General features: G+C 36.7%; 1 protein-coding gene across 1 annotated transcript in view; it reads left to right on the forward strand.

Annotated features, from left to right (window-relative positions):
* Positions 1-17855, forward strand: part of LOC110045893 (uncharacterized) — a 72367-nt gene extending 54512 nt beyond the window's left edge. Inside the window, exons 123-165 of the mRNA XM_089297110.1 lie at positions 76-147; positions 456-557; positions 795-866; positions 1028-1129; positions 1421-1492; positions 1648-1719; positions 2026-2097; positions 2406-2507; positions 2745-2816; positions 2978-3079; positions 3372-3443; positions 3603-3674; positions 3853-3924; positions 4111-4182; positions 4489-4560; positions 4869-4970; positions 5208-5279; positions 5441-5542; positions 5835-5906; positions 6066-6137; positions 6316-6387; positions 6574-6645; positions 6952-7023; positions 7332-7433; positions 7671-7742; positions 7904-8005; positions 8298-8369; positions 8522-8593; positions 8772-8843; positions 9030-9101; positions 9401-9472; positions 9687-9788; positions 10031-10087; positions 10439-10510; positions 10666-10755; positions 11652-11705; positions 12421-12456; positions 12763-12810; positions 13840-13919; positions 14474-14532; positions 15061-15189; positions 15984-16032; positions 17214-17855. Coding sequence (XP_089153236.1) covers positions 76-147; positions 456-557; positions 795-866; positions 1028-1129; positions 1421-1492; positions 1648-1719; positions 2026-2097; positions 2406-2507; positions 2745-2816; positions 2978-3079; positions 3372-3443; positions 3603-3674; positions 3853-3924; positions 4111-4182; positions 4489-4560; positions 4869-4970; positions 5208-5279; positions 5441-5542; positions 5835-5906; positions 6066-6137; positions 6316-6387; positions 6574-6645; positions 6952-7023; positions 7332-7433; positions 7671-7742; positions 7904-8005; positions 8298-8369; positions 8522-8593; positions 8772-8843; positions 9030-9101; positions 9401-9472; positions 9687-9788; positions 10031-10087; positions 10439-10510; positions 10666-10755; positions 11652-11705; positions 12421-12456; positions 12763-12810; positions 13840-13919; positions 14474-14532; positions 15061-15189; positions 15984-16032; positions 17214-17650 — 3685 coding nt within the window. The 3' untranslated portion in view covers positions 17651-17855. The remainder of the gene's footprint in view (positions 1-75; positions 148-455; positions 558-794; positions 867-1027; positions 1130-1420; positions 1493-1647; positions 1720-2025; positions 2098-2405; positions 2508-2744; positions 2817-2977; positions 3080-3371; positions 3444-3602; positions 3675-3852; positions 3925-4110; positions 4183-4488; positions 4561-4868; positions 4971-5207; positions 5280-5440; positions 5543-5834; positions 5907-6065; positions 6138-6315; positions 6388-6573; positions 6646-6951; positions 7024-7331; positions 7434-7670; positions 7743-7903; positions 8006-8297; positions 8370-8521; positions 8594-8771; positions 8844-9029; positions 9102-9400; positions 9473-9686; positions 9789-10030; positions 10088-10438; positions 10511-10665; positions 10756-11651; positions 11706-12420; positions 12457-12762; positions 12811-13839; positions 13920-14473; positions 14533-15060; positions 15190-15983; positions 16033-17213) is intronic.

The following is a 17855-nucleotide window of genomic DNA, read 5'->3' on the forward strand; positions in this document are numbered from 1 at the left end:
TGTTATTTTCATTACTGATAAGAAAAACTCTCGTTATCGTTTGCTGTATGATGGTAATGGATTCTTGATTTTTAGTGTCTCCACTTCAAGTTCTGTGTCGACATCATCGTCAATATCAACATCATCAAGTGTGTCCACTTCATCAAGGTAATAAAACATTATCCAATTAAGGTTTGCTTGTCTGTTTTTGAGATCACTTCGTCTGTATATAATAAAACAATTAATCTTTTCAATCTCGGGGAATAGTAGTGGCAGAATATTTATCTCCATTTCAAAGAATAATTTTTAAAGAGTCATAGGTTAGAGCGAATGAGATAGTTGTTGTGTGAACGATTCTTGCACTATGTAGACCTAGTTTAGGGGAGTACCAGGTGGAACGTAACGTTCGTAAAGACACTTAGGCGATAATTTTCTAATCCTTAAACATAATGAACGATCTTTCTCTTTGTTTCCAGTTTGTCCACATCAAGTTCTATTTCAACATCGTCGTCGGTATCGACATCATCAAGTGTATCGACACCCACTACGACTAGTCTATCAACAGCAACCACGTCAAGGTATTAGAGAATCCATGTTTTTAGGAATATCTTGAGGAAATAGTGAGATAGCTTTCCTGACCCCTTAATGTTATATTTACCACTTCCAAAGCGCCAGACTGAAGACTGGCCATTATGAAATGAAGTTTTCAAAGGTTAATTTCAATCATATATATCGTGATTTTCTTTTATTAGAGAGATTCTCAAGTCCTTGAACTCATTAAATTCATCGTAATAATCTTTGAACTTTCCTTTTAGTGTGTCAACTTCAAGTTCTGTGTCGACATCATCGTCAATATCAACGTCATCAAGTGTGTCAACTTCGTCGAGGTATAACAGAGTATGCTTAACTAATTCGATTTGTAAAATTACTTTAACCCGTAGCACAGTATAATGGTTGAATGCAAATTATTAAGGTGTATAACTTTTCTCTTCAAGTGACAAAAATCAACATTTGACAATTCATGTGGAAATTCTCGTTTCCTTTCTAGTATTTCAACATCAAGTTCTATTTCAACATCGTCGTCGGCATCGACATCATCGAGTGTTTCGACACCCACTACGACCAGTTTGTCAACAGCAACTACGTCTAGGTATGGAGGAATCAACAGATAACATAGTCAACAACAAGCTTTTGTTTTTACTAGTCTATTTTTAACGCTTTACTATAGTTATCACTTACTTTTGGAACGCTCATCGTGAATTCATCTCAAAGATAGGTACTAACGAAGTTGCATTTATGCGTCATGCAGATCTTCACAAGCTCTTCATCTTAACACTTATGATTTGTATTTGGAAGTGACTTGTTTCTGTTCAGTGTCTTGAACGTTTTTTTCCTGGGAATGTTCAAATGCCTCAAAGTAATCACTGTACTTTTCTTGTAGTGTCTCAACTTCAAGTTCTGTGTCGACATCATCGTCAATATCAACATCATCAAGTGTGTCCACTTCGTCAAGGTAGCAATGAAGTTATAGTATATTATGATAGAAGTAATGATTGCATCAAGTAACCAACTATAAGAATTTCAGAAAAGCAACCTTTTAAGAGCTTATATCGGGAACAGGAAGTGATGATCTTCCGCCTTTGTTTGTTTGTTTGTTTTTTCCTCTAGTGTGTCGACATCTAGTTCTGTTTCAACATCATCGTCAATATCGACGTCATCGAGTGTGTCCACTTCATCAAGGTAAAGAGTGATTATTAGTTTAATTTAGCTTCCCTTGTTGGATAATACAAACAAAATTTAAGATATTTTTACGATACTCGATGATTTTTAAGATAATTTATATTGCCTGGTAAGGCTTAAAATCAATTCAGTCCTGAACTAGGCTACCTTAGGCTTCGTTGAATCTATAATTCCAGAATCTTGAATTGTGTTCATTGAGTAATGATGTCGAAATTAAACTTTTCCTGGAGTTGTTATTTTCATTACTGATAAGAAAAACTCTCGTTATCGTTTGCTGTATGATGGTAATGGATTCTTGATTTTTAGTGTCTCCACTTCAAGTTCTGTGTCGACATCATCGTCAATATCAACATCATCAAGTGTGTCCACTTCATCAAGGTAATAAAACATTATCCAATTAAGGTTTGCTTGTCTGTTTTTGAGATCACTTCGTCTGTATATAATAAAACAATTAATCTTTTCAATCTCGGGGAATAGTAGTGGCAGAATATTTATCTCCATTTCAAAGAATAATTTTTAAAGAGTCATAGGTTAGAGCGAATGAGATAGTTGTTGTGTGAACGATTCTTGCACTATGTAGACCTAGTTTAGGGGAGTACCAGGTGGAACGTAACGTTCGTAAAGACACTTAGGCGATAATTTTCTAATCCTTAAACATAATGAACGATCTTTCTCTTTGTTTCCAGTTTGTCCACATCAAGTTCTATTTCAACATCGTCGTCGGTATCGACATCATCAAGTGTATCGACACCCACTACGACTAGTCTATCAACAGCAACCACGTCAAGGTATTAGAGAATCCATGTTTTTAGGAATATCTTGATGAAATAGTGAGATAGCTTTCCTGACCCCTTAATGTTATATTTACCACTTCCAAAGCGCCAGACTGAAGACTGGCCATTATGAAATGAAGTTTTCAAAGGTTAATTTCAATCATATATATCGTGATTTTCTTTTATTAGAGAGATTCTCAAGTCCTTGAACTCATTAAATTCATCGTAATAATCTTTGAACTTTCCTTTTAGTGTGTCAACTTCAAGTTCTGTGTCGACATCATCGTCAATATCAACGTCATCAAGTGTGTCAACTTCGTCGAGGTATAACAGAGTATGCTTAACTAATTCGATTTGTAAAATTACTTTAACCCGTAGCACAGTATAATGGTTGAATGCAAATTATTAAGGTGTATAACTTTTCTCTTCAAGTGACAAAAATCAACATTTGACGATTCATGTGGAAATTCTCGTTTCCTTTCTAGTATTTCAACATCAAGTTCTATTTCAACATCGTCGTCGGCATCGACATCATCGAGTGTTTCGACACCCACTACGACCAGTTTGTCAACAGCAACTACGTCTAGGTATGGAGGAATCAACAGATAACATAGTCAACAACAAGCTTTTGTTTTTACTAGTCTATTTTTAACGCTTTACTATAGTTATCACTTACTTTTGGAACGCTCATCGTGAATTCATTTCAAAGATAGGTACTAGCGAAGTTGCATTTTTGCGTCATGCAGACCTTCACAAGCTCTTCATCTTAACACTTATGATTTGTATTTGGAAGTGACTTGTTTCTGTTCAGTGTCTTGAACGTTTTTTTTCCTAGGAATGTTCAAATGCCTCAAAGTAATCACTGTACTTTCCTTGTAGTGTCTCAACTTCAAGTTCTGTCTCGACATCATCGTCAATATCAACATCATCAAGTTTGTCCACTTCGTCAAGGTAGCAATGAAGTTCTAGTATATTATGATAGAAGTAATGATTGCATCAAGTATCCAACTATAAGAATTCCAGAAAAGCAACCTTTTAAGAGCTCATCTCGGGAACATGAAGTGATGATCTTCCGTGTTTGTTTGTTTGTTTGTTTGTTTTTTCCTCTAGTGTGTCGACATCTAGTTCTGTTTCAACATCATCGTCAATATCGACGTCATCGAGTGTGTCCACTTCATCAAGGTAAATAATTTAGCTTTCACAGGCTTAGTTGAGCCTTTAATTTTATGATCTTGAATTGTGTTAATGGAGTATCGATGTCGAAATTAAACTTTTCCTGGAGTTACCTTTTCAGTTCACAACCGACAAGAAAAATTCTGTATCGTTTGCTGTATGATGATACTTGATTTTTCTCTTTAAGTGTCTCTACTTCAAGTTCTGTGTCGACATCATCGTCAGTATCAACGTCATCAAGTGTGTCCACTTCGTCAAGGTAGCGATTAATTTTATAGTACCTTATGTGAGTTTTGATGATTGCTTCAAGTATCCAACTATGAGAACTGAGAATGGTATTAATTTGCTTATCGTTTAAACAACTTTTTTTAATTACTGAAGAAAAGTAACCTTTTTAAAAAGTCATGTCAGGAATATAAAGTGATGATCTTCCGTTTTTTTCTAGTGTATCCACATCTAGTTCTGTTTCAACATCATCTTCAATATCGACGTCATCGAGTGTGTCCACTTCATCAAGGTAAAGACTGATTATTAATTTAATTTAGCTTCCCTTGTTGGATAATACAAACAAAATTTAAGATATTTTTACGATACTCGATGATTTTTAAGATAATTTATATTGCCTGGTAAGGCTTAAAATCAATTCAGTCCTGAACTAGGCTACCTTAGGCTTCGTTGAATCTATAATTCCAGAATCTTGAATTGTGTTCATTGAGTAATGATGTCGAAATTAAACTTTTCCTGGAGTTGTTATTTTCATTACTGATAAGAAAAACTCTCGTTATCGTTTGCTGTATGATGGTAATGGATTCTTGATTTTTAGTGTCTCCACTTCAAGTTCTGTGTCGACATCATCGTCAATATCAACATCATCAAGTGTGTCCACTTCATCAAGGTAATAAAACATTATCCAATTAAGGTTTGCTTGTCTGTTTTTGAGATCACTTCGTCTGTAGATAATAAAACAATTAATCTTTTCAATCTCGGGGAATAGTAGTGGCAGAATATTTATCTCCATTTCAAAGAATAATTTTTAAAGAGTCATAGGTTAGAGCGAATGAGATAGTTGTTGTGTGAACGATTCTTGCACTATGTAGACCTAGTTTAGGGGAGTACCAGGTGGAACGTAACGTTCGTAAAGACACTTAGGCGATAATTTTCTAATCCTTAAACATAATGAACGATCTTTCTCTTTGTTTCCAGTTTGTCCACATCAAGTTCTATTTCAACATCGTCGTCGGTATCGACATCATCAAGTGTATCGACACCCACTACGACTAGTCTATCAACAGCAACCACGTCAAGGTATTAGAGAATCCATGTTTTTAGGAATATCTTGATGAAATAGTGAGATAGCTTTCCTGACCCCTTAATGTTATATTTACCACTTCCAAAGCGCCAGACTGAAGACTGGCCATTATGAAATGAAGTTTTCAAAGGTTAATTTCAATCATATATATCGTGATTTTCTTTTATTAGAGAGATTCTCAAGTCCTTGAACTCATTAAATTCATCGTAATAATCTTTGAACTTTCCTTTTAGTGTGTCAACTTCAAGTTCTGTGTCGACATCATCGTCAATATCAACGTCATCAAGTGTGTCAACTTCGTCGAGGTATAACAGAGTATGCTTAACTAATTCGATTTGTAAAATTACTTTAACCCGTAGCACAGTATAATGGTTGAATGCAAATTATTAAGGTGTATAACTTTTCTCTTCAAGTGACAAAAATCAACATTTGACGATTCATGTGGAAATTCTCGTTTCCTTTCTAGTATTTCAACATCAAGTTCTATTTCAACATCGTCGTCGGCATCGACATCATCGAGTGTTTCGACACCCACTACGACCAGTTTGTCAACAGCAACTACGTCTAGGTATGGAGGAATCAACAGATAACATAGTCAACAACAAGCTTTTGTTTTTACTAGTCTATTTTTAACGCTTTACTATAGTTATCACTTACTTTTGGAACGCTCATCGTGAATTCATTTCAAAGATAGGTACTAGCGAAGTTGCATTTTTGCGTCATGCAGACCTTCACAAGCTCTTCATCTTAACACTTATGATTTGTATTTGGAAGTGAATTGTTTCTGTTCAGTGTCTTGAACGTTTTTTTTCCTAGGAATGTTCAAATGCCTCAAAGTAATCACTGTACTTTCCTTGTAGTGTCTCAACTTCAAGTTCTGTCTCGACATCATCGTCAATATCAACATCATCAAGTGTGTCCACTTCGTCAAGGTAGCAATGAAGTTCTAGTATATTATGATAGAAGTAATGATTGCATCAAGTATCCAACTATAAGAATTCCAGAAAAGCAACCTTTTAAGAGCTCATCTCGGGAACATGAAGTGATGATCTTCCGTGTTTGTTTGTTTGTTTGTTTGTTTTTTCCTCTAGTGTGTCGACATCTAGTTCTGTTTCAACATCATCGTCAATATCGACGTCATCGAGTGTGTCCACTTCATCAAGGTAAATAATTTAGCTTTCACAGGCTTAGTTGAGCCTTTAATTTTATGATCTTGAATTGTGTTAATGGAGTATCGATGTCGAAATTAAACTTTTCCTGGAGTTACCTTTTCAGTTCACAACCGACAAGAAAAATTCTGTATCGTTTGCTGTATGATGATACTTGATTTTTCTCTTTAAGTGTCTCTACTTCAAGTTCTGTGTCGACATCATCGTCAGTATCAACGTCATCAAGTGTGTCCACTTCGTCAAGGTAGCGATTAATTTTATAGTACCTTATGTGAGTTTTGATGATTGCTTCAAGTATCCAACTATGAGAACTGAGAATGGTATTAATTTGCTTATCGTTTAAACAACTTTTTTTAATTACTGAAGAAAAGTAACCTTTTTAAAAAGTCATCTCAGGAATATAAAGTGATGATCTTCCGTTTTTTTCTAGTGTATCCACATCTAGTTCTGTTTCAACATCATCTTCAATATCGACGTCATCGAGTGTGTCCACTTCATCAAGGTAAAGACTGATTATTAATTTAATTTAGCTTCCCTTGTTGGATAATACAAACAAAATTTAAGTTATTTTTACGATACTCGATGATTTTTAAGATAATTTATATTGCCTGGTAAGGCTTAAAATCAATTCAGTCCTGAACTAGGCTACCTTAGGCTTCGTTGAATCTATAATTCCAGAATCTTGAATTGTGTTCATTGAGTAATGATGTCGAAATTAAACTTTTCCTGGAGTTGTTATTTTCATTACTGATAAGAAAAACTCTCGTTATCGTTTGCTGTATGATGGTAATGGATTCTTGATTTTTAGTGTCTCCACTTCAAGTTCTGTGTCGACATCATCGTCAATATCAACATCATCAAGTGTGTCCACTTCATCAAGGTAATAAAACATTATCCAATTAAGGTTTGCTTGTCTGTTTTTGAGATCACTTCGTCTGTATATAATAAAACAATTAATCTTTTCAATCTCGGGGAATAGTAGTGGCAGAATATTTATCTCCATTTCAAAGAATAATTTTTAAAGAGTCATAGGTTAGAGCGAATGAGATAGTTGTTGTGTGAACGATTCTTGCACTATGTAGACCTAGTTTAGGGGAGTACCAGGTGGAACGTAACGTTCGTAAAGACACTTAGGCGATAATTTTCTAATCCTTAAACATAATGAACGATCTTTCTCTTTGTTTCCAGTTTGTCCACATCAAGTTCTATTTCAACATCGTCGTCGGTATCGACATCATCAAGTGTATCGACACCCACTACGACTAGTCTATCAACAGCAACCACGTCAAGGTATTAGAGAATCCATGTTTTTAGGAATATCTTGAGGAAATAGTGAGATAGCTTTCCTGACCCCTTAATGTTATATTTACCACTTCCAAAGCGCCAGACTGAAGACTGGCCATTATGAAATGAAGTTTTCAAAGGTTAATTTCAATCATATATATCGTGATTTTCTTTTATTAGAGAGATTCTCAAGTCCTTGAACTCATTAAATTCATCGTAATAATCTTTGAACTTTCCTTTTAGTGTGTCAACTTCAAGTTCTGTGTCGACATCATCGTCAATATCAACGTCATCAAGTGTGTCAACTTCGTCGAGGTATAACAGAGTATGCTTAACTAATTCGATTTGTAAAATTACTTTAACCCGTAGCACAGTATAATGGTTGAATGCAAATTATTAAGGTGTATAACTTTTCTCTTCAAGTGACAAAAATCAACATTTGACGATTCATGTGGAAATTCTCGTTTCCTTTCTAGTATTTCAACATCAAGTTCTATTTCAACATCGTCGTCGGCATCGACATCATCGAGTGTTTCGACACCCACTACGACCAGTTTGTCAACAGCAACTACGTCTAGGTATGGAGGAATCAACAGATAACATAGTCAACAACAAGCTTTTGTTTTTACTAGTCTATTTTTAACGCTTTACTATAGTTATCACTTACTTTTGGAACGCTCATCGTGAATTCATTTCAAAGATAGGTACTAGCGAAGTTGCATTTTTGCGTCATGCAGACCTTCACAAGCTCTTCATCTTAACACTTATGATTTGTATTTGGAAGTGACTTGTTTCTGTTCAGTGTCTTGAACGTTTTTTTTCCTAGGAATGTTCAAATGCCTCAAAGTAATCACTGTACTTTCCTTGTAGTGTCTCAACTTCAAGTTCTGTCTCGACATCATCGTCAATATCAACATCATCAAGTGTGTCCACTTCGTCAAGGTAGCAATGAAGTTCTAGTATATTATGATAGAAGTAATGATTGCATCAAGTATCCAACTATAAGAATTCCAGAAAAGCAACCTTTTAAGAGCTCATCTCGGGAACAGGAAGTGATGATCTTCCGTGTTTGTTTGTTTGTTTTTTTTCTCTAGTGTGTCGACATCTAGTTCTGTTTCAACATCATCGTCAATATCGACGTCATCGAGTGTGTCCACTTCATCAAGGTAAATAATTTAGCTTTCACAGGCTTAGTTGAGCCTTTAATTTTATGATCTTGAATTGTGTTAATGGAGTATCGATGTCGAAATTAAACTTTTCCTGGAGTTACCTTTTCAGTTCACAACCGACAAGAAAAATTCTGTATCGTTTGCTGTATGATGATAATTGATTTTTCTCTTTAAGTGTCTCTACTTCAAGTTCTGTGTCGACATCATCGTCAGTATCAACGTCATCAAGTGTGTCCACTTCGTCAAGGTAGCGATTAATTTTATAGTCCCTAATGTGAGTTTTGATGATTGCTTCAAGTATCCAACTATGAGAACTGAGAATGGTATTAATTTGCTTATCGTTTAAACAACTTTTTTTAATTACTGAAGAAAAGCAACCTTTTAAAAAGTCATGTCAGGAATATAAAGTGATGATCTTCCGTTTTTTTTCTAGTGCATCCACATCTAGTTCTGTTTCAACATCATCTTCAATATCGACGTCATCGAGTGTGTCCACTTCATCAAGGTAAAGACTGATTATTAGTTTTATTTAGCTTCCCTTGTTGGATAATACAAACAAAATTTAAGATATTTTTACGATACTCGATTTTTCAGATAATTTATATTACCTGGTAAGGCTTAAAATCAATTCCTGAACCAGGCTATCCTAGGCTTCATTGAACCTTTAATTTCGGGATCTTGAATTGTGTTCATTGAGTATTGATGTCGAAATTAAACTTTTCCTGGAGTTGTTATTTTCATTACTGATAAGAAAAACTGTCGTTATCGTTTGCTGTATGATGGTAATGGATTCTTGATTTTTAGTGTGTCAACTTCAAGTTCTGTGTCGACATCAACGTCAATATCAACATCATCAAGTGTGTCCACTTCATCAAGGTAATGGAGAGTCTGGTTTTCTTATTTTATTTGCTTTCAGAAACTAAAAAAAATTGCATTACAGTTAATTGAATATTTAGTGTGAAGTGGTGAGTTTTTTGAAACAGTTTCATTTCGTTACTTAAGACATCAGCGTTTTTACCTGTATTAAAAGGCCAGTTTTTTATTGGTTGATCTCAACATATGTGGTGATAATCTTTCCTTTCGTTTTCAGCGTGTCGACATCAAGTTCTGTTTCAACATCGTCGTCGGTATCGACATCATCGAGTGTTTCGACACCCACGACGACCAGTTTGTCAACAGCGACTACGTCTAGGTATGTAAAAGTCGATAGGTGAACTTGTTAGCAATAAGTATCTGTTTTCACGTTTCCCTTTCTAATAGTTTACGATAGGTAAAAGCTCACAAACAGAACTAAACACCACAAACTATATAGACAAGACGCTTTTTTTTCCTACAGTTTTTGAAAAGCTCAGTAAAAATGTGTAAAACAAAATGTAAATGTATAAAAACGTGTAAATAATGGCTTTTCTTTTTTGTTAATGTGTCAACCTCAAGTTCTGTGTCGACATCGTCGTCAATATCAACATCATCAAGTGTGTCCACTTCATCAAGGTAATGTGTTTGCTTGGCTTAAACTATTATATCAAAGCAAGATCTAGTACACTGGTATTTTCGTCACGTTCTAATGTAGTTCTTGTAGTAAGTTGCAAAACTAGATTACTAAAATGGCGTACTATTTTGATTAAGCTACAGAACTGCTTATTAAATAATACCTTTGGCTTTGCACAATTCTCAAGGAAGGAGCAGTCCATGTCACATGATAACCCTTGTAGATTTCCCAAGCCGTCTTAATTTTTTACCGGTATAGGTATTAAAGAGTCGATAGATTTTATAATTATTGATTCTTACTTCTAATTGAATATGTCATAGTTGGCATTAATAACCAATTTTCGTTTCTTTTAGTGTGTCCACATCAAGTTCTGTGTCGACGTCATCGTCAATATCAACATCATTAAGTGTGTCCACTTCATCAAGGTAATGAGTGATTATTATTTAAATTTAGATTAACTCGTTATCTCAACTAACACAAACAAAATTGTAGTTTTTTGAGGGTTACTCGCTTATTTTTTTGATATTTTCAATTGTTGGTTAAAGCCTAAATGCAATTCAGATATAACCTTTTTCAACAGTGTGTCTACTTCAAGTTCTATCTCAACATCATCGTCACTTTCAACATCGTCCTCGATATCGACTTCATCGAGTGTGTCAACTTCATCAAGGTAAGTGTTTAAAACTTTTTTTAAGGTAACAGCCATCGTATTTTTAAAATGTTTCCTGTCGTTTTTTGAGGTTGAAAACGTGTATTAAGTACAACATATTCCGTGGCTAACTTCATTAAGTTTAAACAAAGGAAACGCCAGTTTAGTAAAACGGTGAAAAAATAACGACATTTTTAGATGTGAAAACCTGTCTGACGTAAATAACTGTTAGGATAAAGCTAGCTACTCACGAATATTGCATATAACATAAAACAGCGTTAGCTCTATTCAGATACGTCCTTCAATTTATTTGAAAGCACGAAATTCTTTTGGGATCAGGAATCAGGTTAAGAGGGTCCTGGCAAAAGGTTCCAGATGAAAGGTTTTCAAAACATAATTTCGACATATGCTAACTTTACCCAAAATTATTTCAATCACGGCATTTTGACCACGTTTAAAATTACCTTTAAACTGAGGAAAACCTGAAAATGTTAGTTTACTAAGATAGAAAAATACCAAAGAGATAATAATAAATCATAAAGGGACAGTTAAGGATGGTTAAGGATGTAGAAGATTAACACGGATTACAAACGACAAACTTGATAAATTTAAGCTAAACTTTCCAAAATGCGCAAACTGTGGCATAGCTCCTATAAATGTATGGAAACAGAAAGATAAAACCCTTCACAAGAGGAAACGTATTACAAAAAGAGGAAAGATAAATTATGTTTTTCTGTATTTAACTTGATTTCTTCCAAATATACCGAATATCCATGCTTCAGATATCCAGTTTGAAACCCCCTTGTATACAAAAACTCGTCAACTGACCATTCCGTTGGTAGGGCATCCGGCTTTTCAAAAGAAATAGCTTTTAAATAGTATGTTCTATGAAAATAAGCATTCTTGTTCCCTTTCAGTATCTCCACTTCAAGTTCCGTGTCTTCTTCATCCAGCGTGTCAACTTCATCAAGGTAACTAATCACTTGATTTGTAGAGACGCTTAGTTGTAACCGAACCCAAATTCACGTTAACAATGCGCTAAAGAACGCGTGTCTTTTTTTTTTTTTAAACACGGGCGTGTTAGCTTGACCCGCTGAATGTATTTCTCGTAACCTGAGTCGGACGCCAACGGCTCCTGGTTCTATTAATCGACCGCTTCTCAGCCGTGTTTTACCGCTGGTTAGATAATAGGCATATTTCCATTTTTGATAGCTGCCCAGCTTGCTGCAGGGTCTCGTTCATAGGCTCTCTGTTCCGATATCCGCTTGGTGCTAATTCCCCTCTCTTGTATTGCCTCTTTCGCAGAGAACCTGTCGTATCTTTTCTTAAGGGATATAGCTTTTATTTTAAGATCAAGCTTACGATATTTTTACTAATTTTACAAAGTATGCGACTAATGAATGTTGCCTGTTGTGAAAACTGAAAGAGGAGATAGCTTTGTAGGTAAAGCTTTCGATCTGTTGTAAAGGTAATCGCTTGTTTCGCTTTTAGCATATCCACATCAAGTTCTGTTTCAACATCATCGAGTGTCTCAACCTCTTCAACGTAATTAAGAATTGCTTTGTTTCAAAAACCGTTTGTGTCATTGATCGACATTGCCCAGTTTTAGTTTTTTTTTATGTTGGGTGAACTTGCTAAAACCACTATCATTTGTGCACAGCTAACAATTGATGTTCTTTGTTTTAGCTTGTCGACTTCGTCAAGTGCATCAACCACGTCAAGGTAATGAAAAGCATGGTTGATTAAGTAACGTAACGTTGCATTGCTTTAAAGTAGTACATAGTCTTTCAATTTCGTTTTGTACTGTCATTTATTTACTGAAATGTCGAATTTTGGCTTTCATTATGGTTGGGAGTCGGAGTTTTAAGGTCCACGAAGAAGTCTTAAAAACATCCGACAGTTTTTATTTTAATTCGACGTTGCAAGACGTTTTATATTTGTGCTGTTATTGAAAATTAGTGCGAGTCAGTTTTTGTAATACTGATGATTTTAACTTCACCGATTAATATATATTTTTTTTTGGCTTAGTGCGTCGTCATATTCAACAGCCACCACGTCACTTTCCACTTCATCAAGGTAAGTTTTGAAGAAACACATCTCTTTTAAACCGTATTGTAACCGATCATAATTCCAGTGGGTTAGACATTAGCGAAGCGATGTAGGATTAGCATCTACAGACCTCTCGTATCACAGTTGTTATTTCGAGCTTTTTAAGTCTTGTACTTCAGCAGAGGTTTAACGCTCAATTTTGATCCTAAAGGGCAGTTAAGCCTTCCTTGTGGCCACCGCGTTGATACAGCCATCTCGTTATTACGGCTATTTTATTTTGGCCCGAACAAAAGCTCAGCCAGTCATTTTCTAATTTAAAGAACCCATTTAATACGGCCACCCCGTTAATACGGCCAGATTTTTGTGCCCCATTAGTGACCGGATTAACGGGGTTCCGTAGCTGTTCCATTGCCATAATTCCCTTTTTATTGTGTAAAGGTCGGCACACACGAGAGGTTAGTCCTTGCGACTAGTCCCTGCATATAGTCCCCTGAAGAGTTTACACGAAGGGACTGGTCGCAGGGACTTGTACCACGAACAGTTCACACGAAGTGTTTTGAACAAGTCGCAGGGACTTGTCCCAAATATTCAAACTACCAAACTTTGGTCCTTGCGACTAGATTTTAAGTAAAAGTGGCTAGTTAACACGATGGGACTGACCCGACCATAAAGTGTATGCGAAAGACTTCTCCCGCGTCAATTGACGAGCATCTCACGCATGCGTGCAACAACATTTTTTGACGTTAGGACTGACTAGTTATTTTGTTGTTGTCGTTTGTTTTTGTTTTGTTTTGTTTTGTTTTGTTTTTTAAATGATGGTCCTTTATTTGCCTCCGATATCGGAATTTTTCGAAAATTTTCGGATTATGCACGAATAGAAAATCCCCTAAAAAAGGTTTTTTCATTGCCGTAGTATGATCTCACATATTGAGCTAGACCCTTGAACAGTCATTTTTCATTTCCGCACCCAGACGTTCAGGTCAAACGTTTGGCTCACGTAGAACCTTCAAGACATTTATGGTCAATAACTAACTTTTGTTCTTGTTTGTTTTCTAGTCTCACCACAAGCTATAGTACTTCAATTAGTACTACTATTACTCCTACATCCGCCTCGTCGTCGACGCCAGTATCAAGCAGTAAGTTGTTTTAAACCTTTCAGAAAAGTTCTTTGAAATTTAGTTCTTAGATGAGCTCCTGGATTAAGTTCTAGCATGTACTTATAGGTCTCAAGAGAAGACATATCAGGATATCGTAGGTTACTAGAAATTGAGCACCGGACTAAAGGAAATAAGATATATTTACTGTACAACAAAATGTTCAACACTCCAACACATCAAGCGTCTTTCAATACCCTCCCCACCCCCTTCTGCCCCTTTTGGCCTGCGATATAGGGGCTCTCTCGTCCTGGGTTCAAAGTGTTTTCCGCTGAACGATATGAATGCAATCGCAGGGTGGCGCCTGCACTCACTTCGCATAACGGCTTTCTATAACGAACGTTTCGACTCTTTCGAACCTCTGCGGAAGACAGGGATATAGGGGACAGATATTAAAAAACCTAGTCTGAAATAAGGCACCGATCTTTGAGCGCTGTTACATTTCTTTTCCTAATGCTGCGCAATTTATTTCATTGTGGTATGTTTTCAAGCAAACTTCAGATAAAATGCTAACGTTATTCTGGACTCTTTTACAGGCTCGGTTTGTCCGATTTGCAAATACACAAACACATTGAACGAGACTGAGTACTACCACGTGAGTCGAGATTGAAACTTTGATTCTCTTTACTTAATACCGTACATTTATTACAGTGGCAGTTGTGAGAATCTTGTTATGCACGAAAGAATGTTTTTCCATATACCGCAAAGTTTTGCTTATAAGCCCTGGGCTTATAAAATTTTGTAAGGGGTTTTGGATGGGCTTGTCAACAGAGGAACTTATATCTGGGGGGGGGGGGGGGGGGAGGTTATAAGTGGAAGTTTAAGAAAAAAATTGTTTCGAAGTGAGCCACAGCAGTGTTAATGGCAATGCGTTGTTCATAGAATGGTTTTTAATTTAGCCTTAAAACATCATAATAAATCAATTTCATTCCATTTTTTACTAGAGCAGGGCTTATATCCGAGGGGCTTATAATCAGAAGCATTAGTTTGTTTACAAATAGATGAGCCTGTAACCAGGCCGGTTTATAAGCGAGGAGGGGGAGGGGGCTTATAAGCGGCAGTCTACGGTATAGGATAATGCGAGGTGATTCAATGATTTTCATCCAAACTTTTCATCTTTTAGGAGGGTGATGTTTGGACGGACGGGCCATGTATTACAGCTTATTGTAAAGTGGTTTATAATGACTGCTTCAATAACAATAAAACCGCTCAAATAGAGAAGGACAAGATAGTCTGCTCTGAATGTCCACCGGTAAGCATGTCTGCCACTCCACTATGTATTGCTGATTTACAGACAAATTGTTACAACCGGTACACTGGAAAAAAAATTCCTGGGAATCTTCGTGGAATAGTAAGCGGGATGCCAGTGCGAAGGCCTTTCCGGGTTTAAAATTTGGATTTTAGGATTTTGGGAGGTGGGATGCGAATTTTGTCGTGACTTGTTTGGGTTAAAGGTCAAGAAAGACTTAAAACCCAGGGGAACTCCCATGTAAAAAGGACGGGGGTGCTCGTCGGAAATTTGAAAAGAACTCCTAAGAGGTACCGAGATCCTGTTTTGTGGGCGTGGCTTGGAACTTTTTTCGCCACGAAGAGGTACCAATTCTAAAACAACACATTATCTCCTGTCATATTATTTCGGCTCAATACGCTAAAAGGTACTGCAAAAAGCCCCGCTGAGGGCCTTTTGAGGCTGAGCACCCTAAGAAGTACGAAAACCGGTTTTTTAACCCCTGAAAGGTACGAAGAGCACCCCCGTCCTTTTTATATTTCCCCCGGGCTTAAAAGTCGATACTAATGTTAAGCTGTAAAAACATAAATTGCCTTCTGTGTTCAAGTTGCATTTAGCAGATCCTCGAGTCCCAACAACAACAGCACTTCATTTATCTAACCGTCATAACAACCCGAATATAATTAACCATTAATTAATCATGACCCTTGAAAACGTTAATTATGAACTGGTATCGCAAAAAAAGGGGGAGTTTTAATCTCGCAAATTTTCCCAGCTGTGACATAAAAGTATAACAAGCGCGTATATTTTCCTCCAAGGGATTTATTCGACCTCCTCCACAACCGGACGTCTGCTGCCCAATGTGTGGTATGTAATTTTCATGTGCTTCTATTAATTAAAGGAGCGGTTTCACGTCTCTGCGCATGTGCAAGCTGTAACATTCACCCATTCTATTCCATTGTTTACGAAGCGATCAACAACAAGCTGATGATTTTTGCAGAAATGTTTCTTTGATAGTTTCGCGTCAGTCGCGAAAACGCTACAATAGAGGCGATTGGAATTCTCTTTGTATTTTTTTATTCCAAGATGGTGGATGATGCACTACTCAATTCCCTTGTTTATGAACCAATCGGATACGAGAAGATCACTCGTCCGTGAAAACATAGGAACACAATAGTTAATAGAGGGGACTGGTTATGAAGCCCGGCAAACATCAAAGGAGCAAACAAAGATGCCAAGATTTTTGTTGGAAGGTCCTCGACCGTGCACAATCTTTTGTTTTGCGCTCATACAGTATGCATGAATTACGTAACCAACACGTTTCTATTGGTTAGTTCCTCAGTACGGAGTAAACAACTATTGTGTTTTGTGCACGGTCAAGGCCAAAAAAGCGAACAAAAACATACAACAAAGACCTTTGTCGGGTTTCATAACCATTCCCCTCTATTAACTATGGGAACACATAGGAACACCTTCCTTTATTTGGTTTAAAATATTGCATGAAAAAGCGAAATTATTCACATCTGAGAAGGGACGAAGGAAACGTTTTAATCAATCAATCTTTTTTTAAGACACGAAATCTTATCATAAAAATGGTCTTCCTAGGAGTGGCGTCGAAAATTGCAAAGAATAAATTAACTATGTGAACAGGAATGCATTAACTAACATTACTTTACATTACGTAAACCAACGAACTAATTAACTACCCTTTAATAAAAACCTGTGTAATAAAACTTTATCTAATTTATAGTGCACTAGGAATAATCTTTCCCATTCAGTGAGGTTTTAAACAGTTTTCAACTGGGCAGGTGTCTGATTTTCGAGGGAATCTTGTTCCACAGAACAGATTTTCTGTAATGCAGGCTACCTTTTGCATATTCCGTTCTTGGTCTGGGGACATAGCAATTTATCTCAGATCTCGTAACAACGTAGTCTGCAATAGGTCCAGTTCTTCTTGCCCAAAGATAACTCTGTCATCGCTTTTATGATTCAATGCAGTGTACCGTATCCGACGTATGTTCAGACAACACCACTACTTTGTTTTTTAGAGCCAATAGAATCAGAGATAGCGAAGCCACCAAAAGAAGGAGAGGTCTGCAAGCTGCACACAAACGACGCACCGGAGTTTGTGAAGACTGGGGACAAATGCATTTCGAAACACAAGTACAGAGTCACCTCCTGCCGTGGCAATTGCGATTCCAGGTCGGTTGCTGTGACTGGTGAAAGCCTGTATGATGCCGATTGCACATGCTGTCAACCCGCTGTCTATCAGACAATAGACATTCCTGTGGTCTGCGACGGCCAAGAAAGAATTGCCAAGTTCACTAACATCACTATGTGCAAATGCGAGAAGTTCGAATGCCAGGCAGGTCCGTCACATGACAAACAGGTCCAAATTAACGGAGAGGGTATTGTCGTGGATAACTCCATGAAGAAAAAGCGGCGTCGGCGTGCACTTTCGCGCTTGTTTGCGCTTCCTCCGTAGCGGATTAAAAAAAGAGAGAGAGGTGTACAAGTATATGGATAGTTTAGAAAAGAAATTATAAGTCTTGGACGGGAAAGAAGAATATATAATTACAGAAATATACCTGGAACATGACTTCGGGAATGGGGGAAAGTTTACGATATTGAGTGTAAACAGTAAAAGGGATTGCACGAATTGAAATAAACTTTATTGAAGGGGACTAAAA

The sequence above is a fragment of the Orbicella faveolata genome, unplaced genomic scaffold (assembly GCF_042242905.1).
Source record: "Orbicella faveolata isolate gen_17 unplaced genomic scaffold, um_ofav_v1 contig_27, whole genome shotgun sequence".
Taxonomy (NCBI): domain Eukaryota; kingdom Metazoa; phylum Cnidaria; class Anthozoa; order Scleractinia; family Merulinidae; genus Orbicella; species Orbicella faveolata.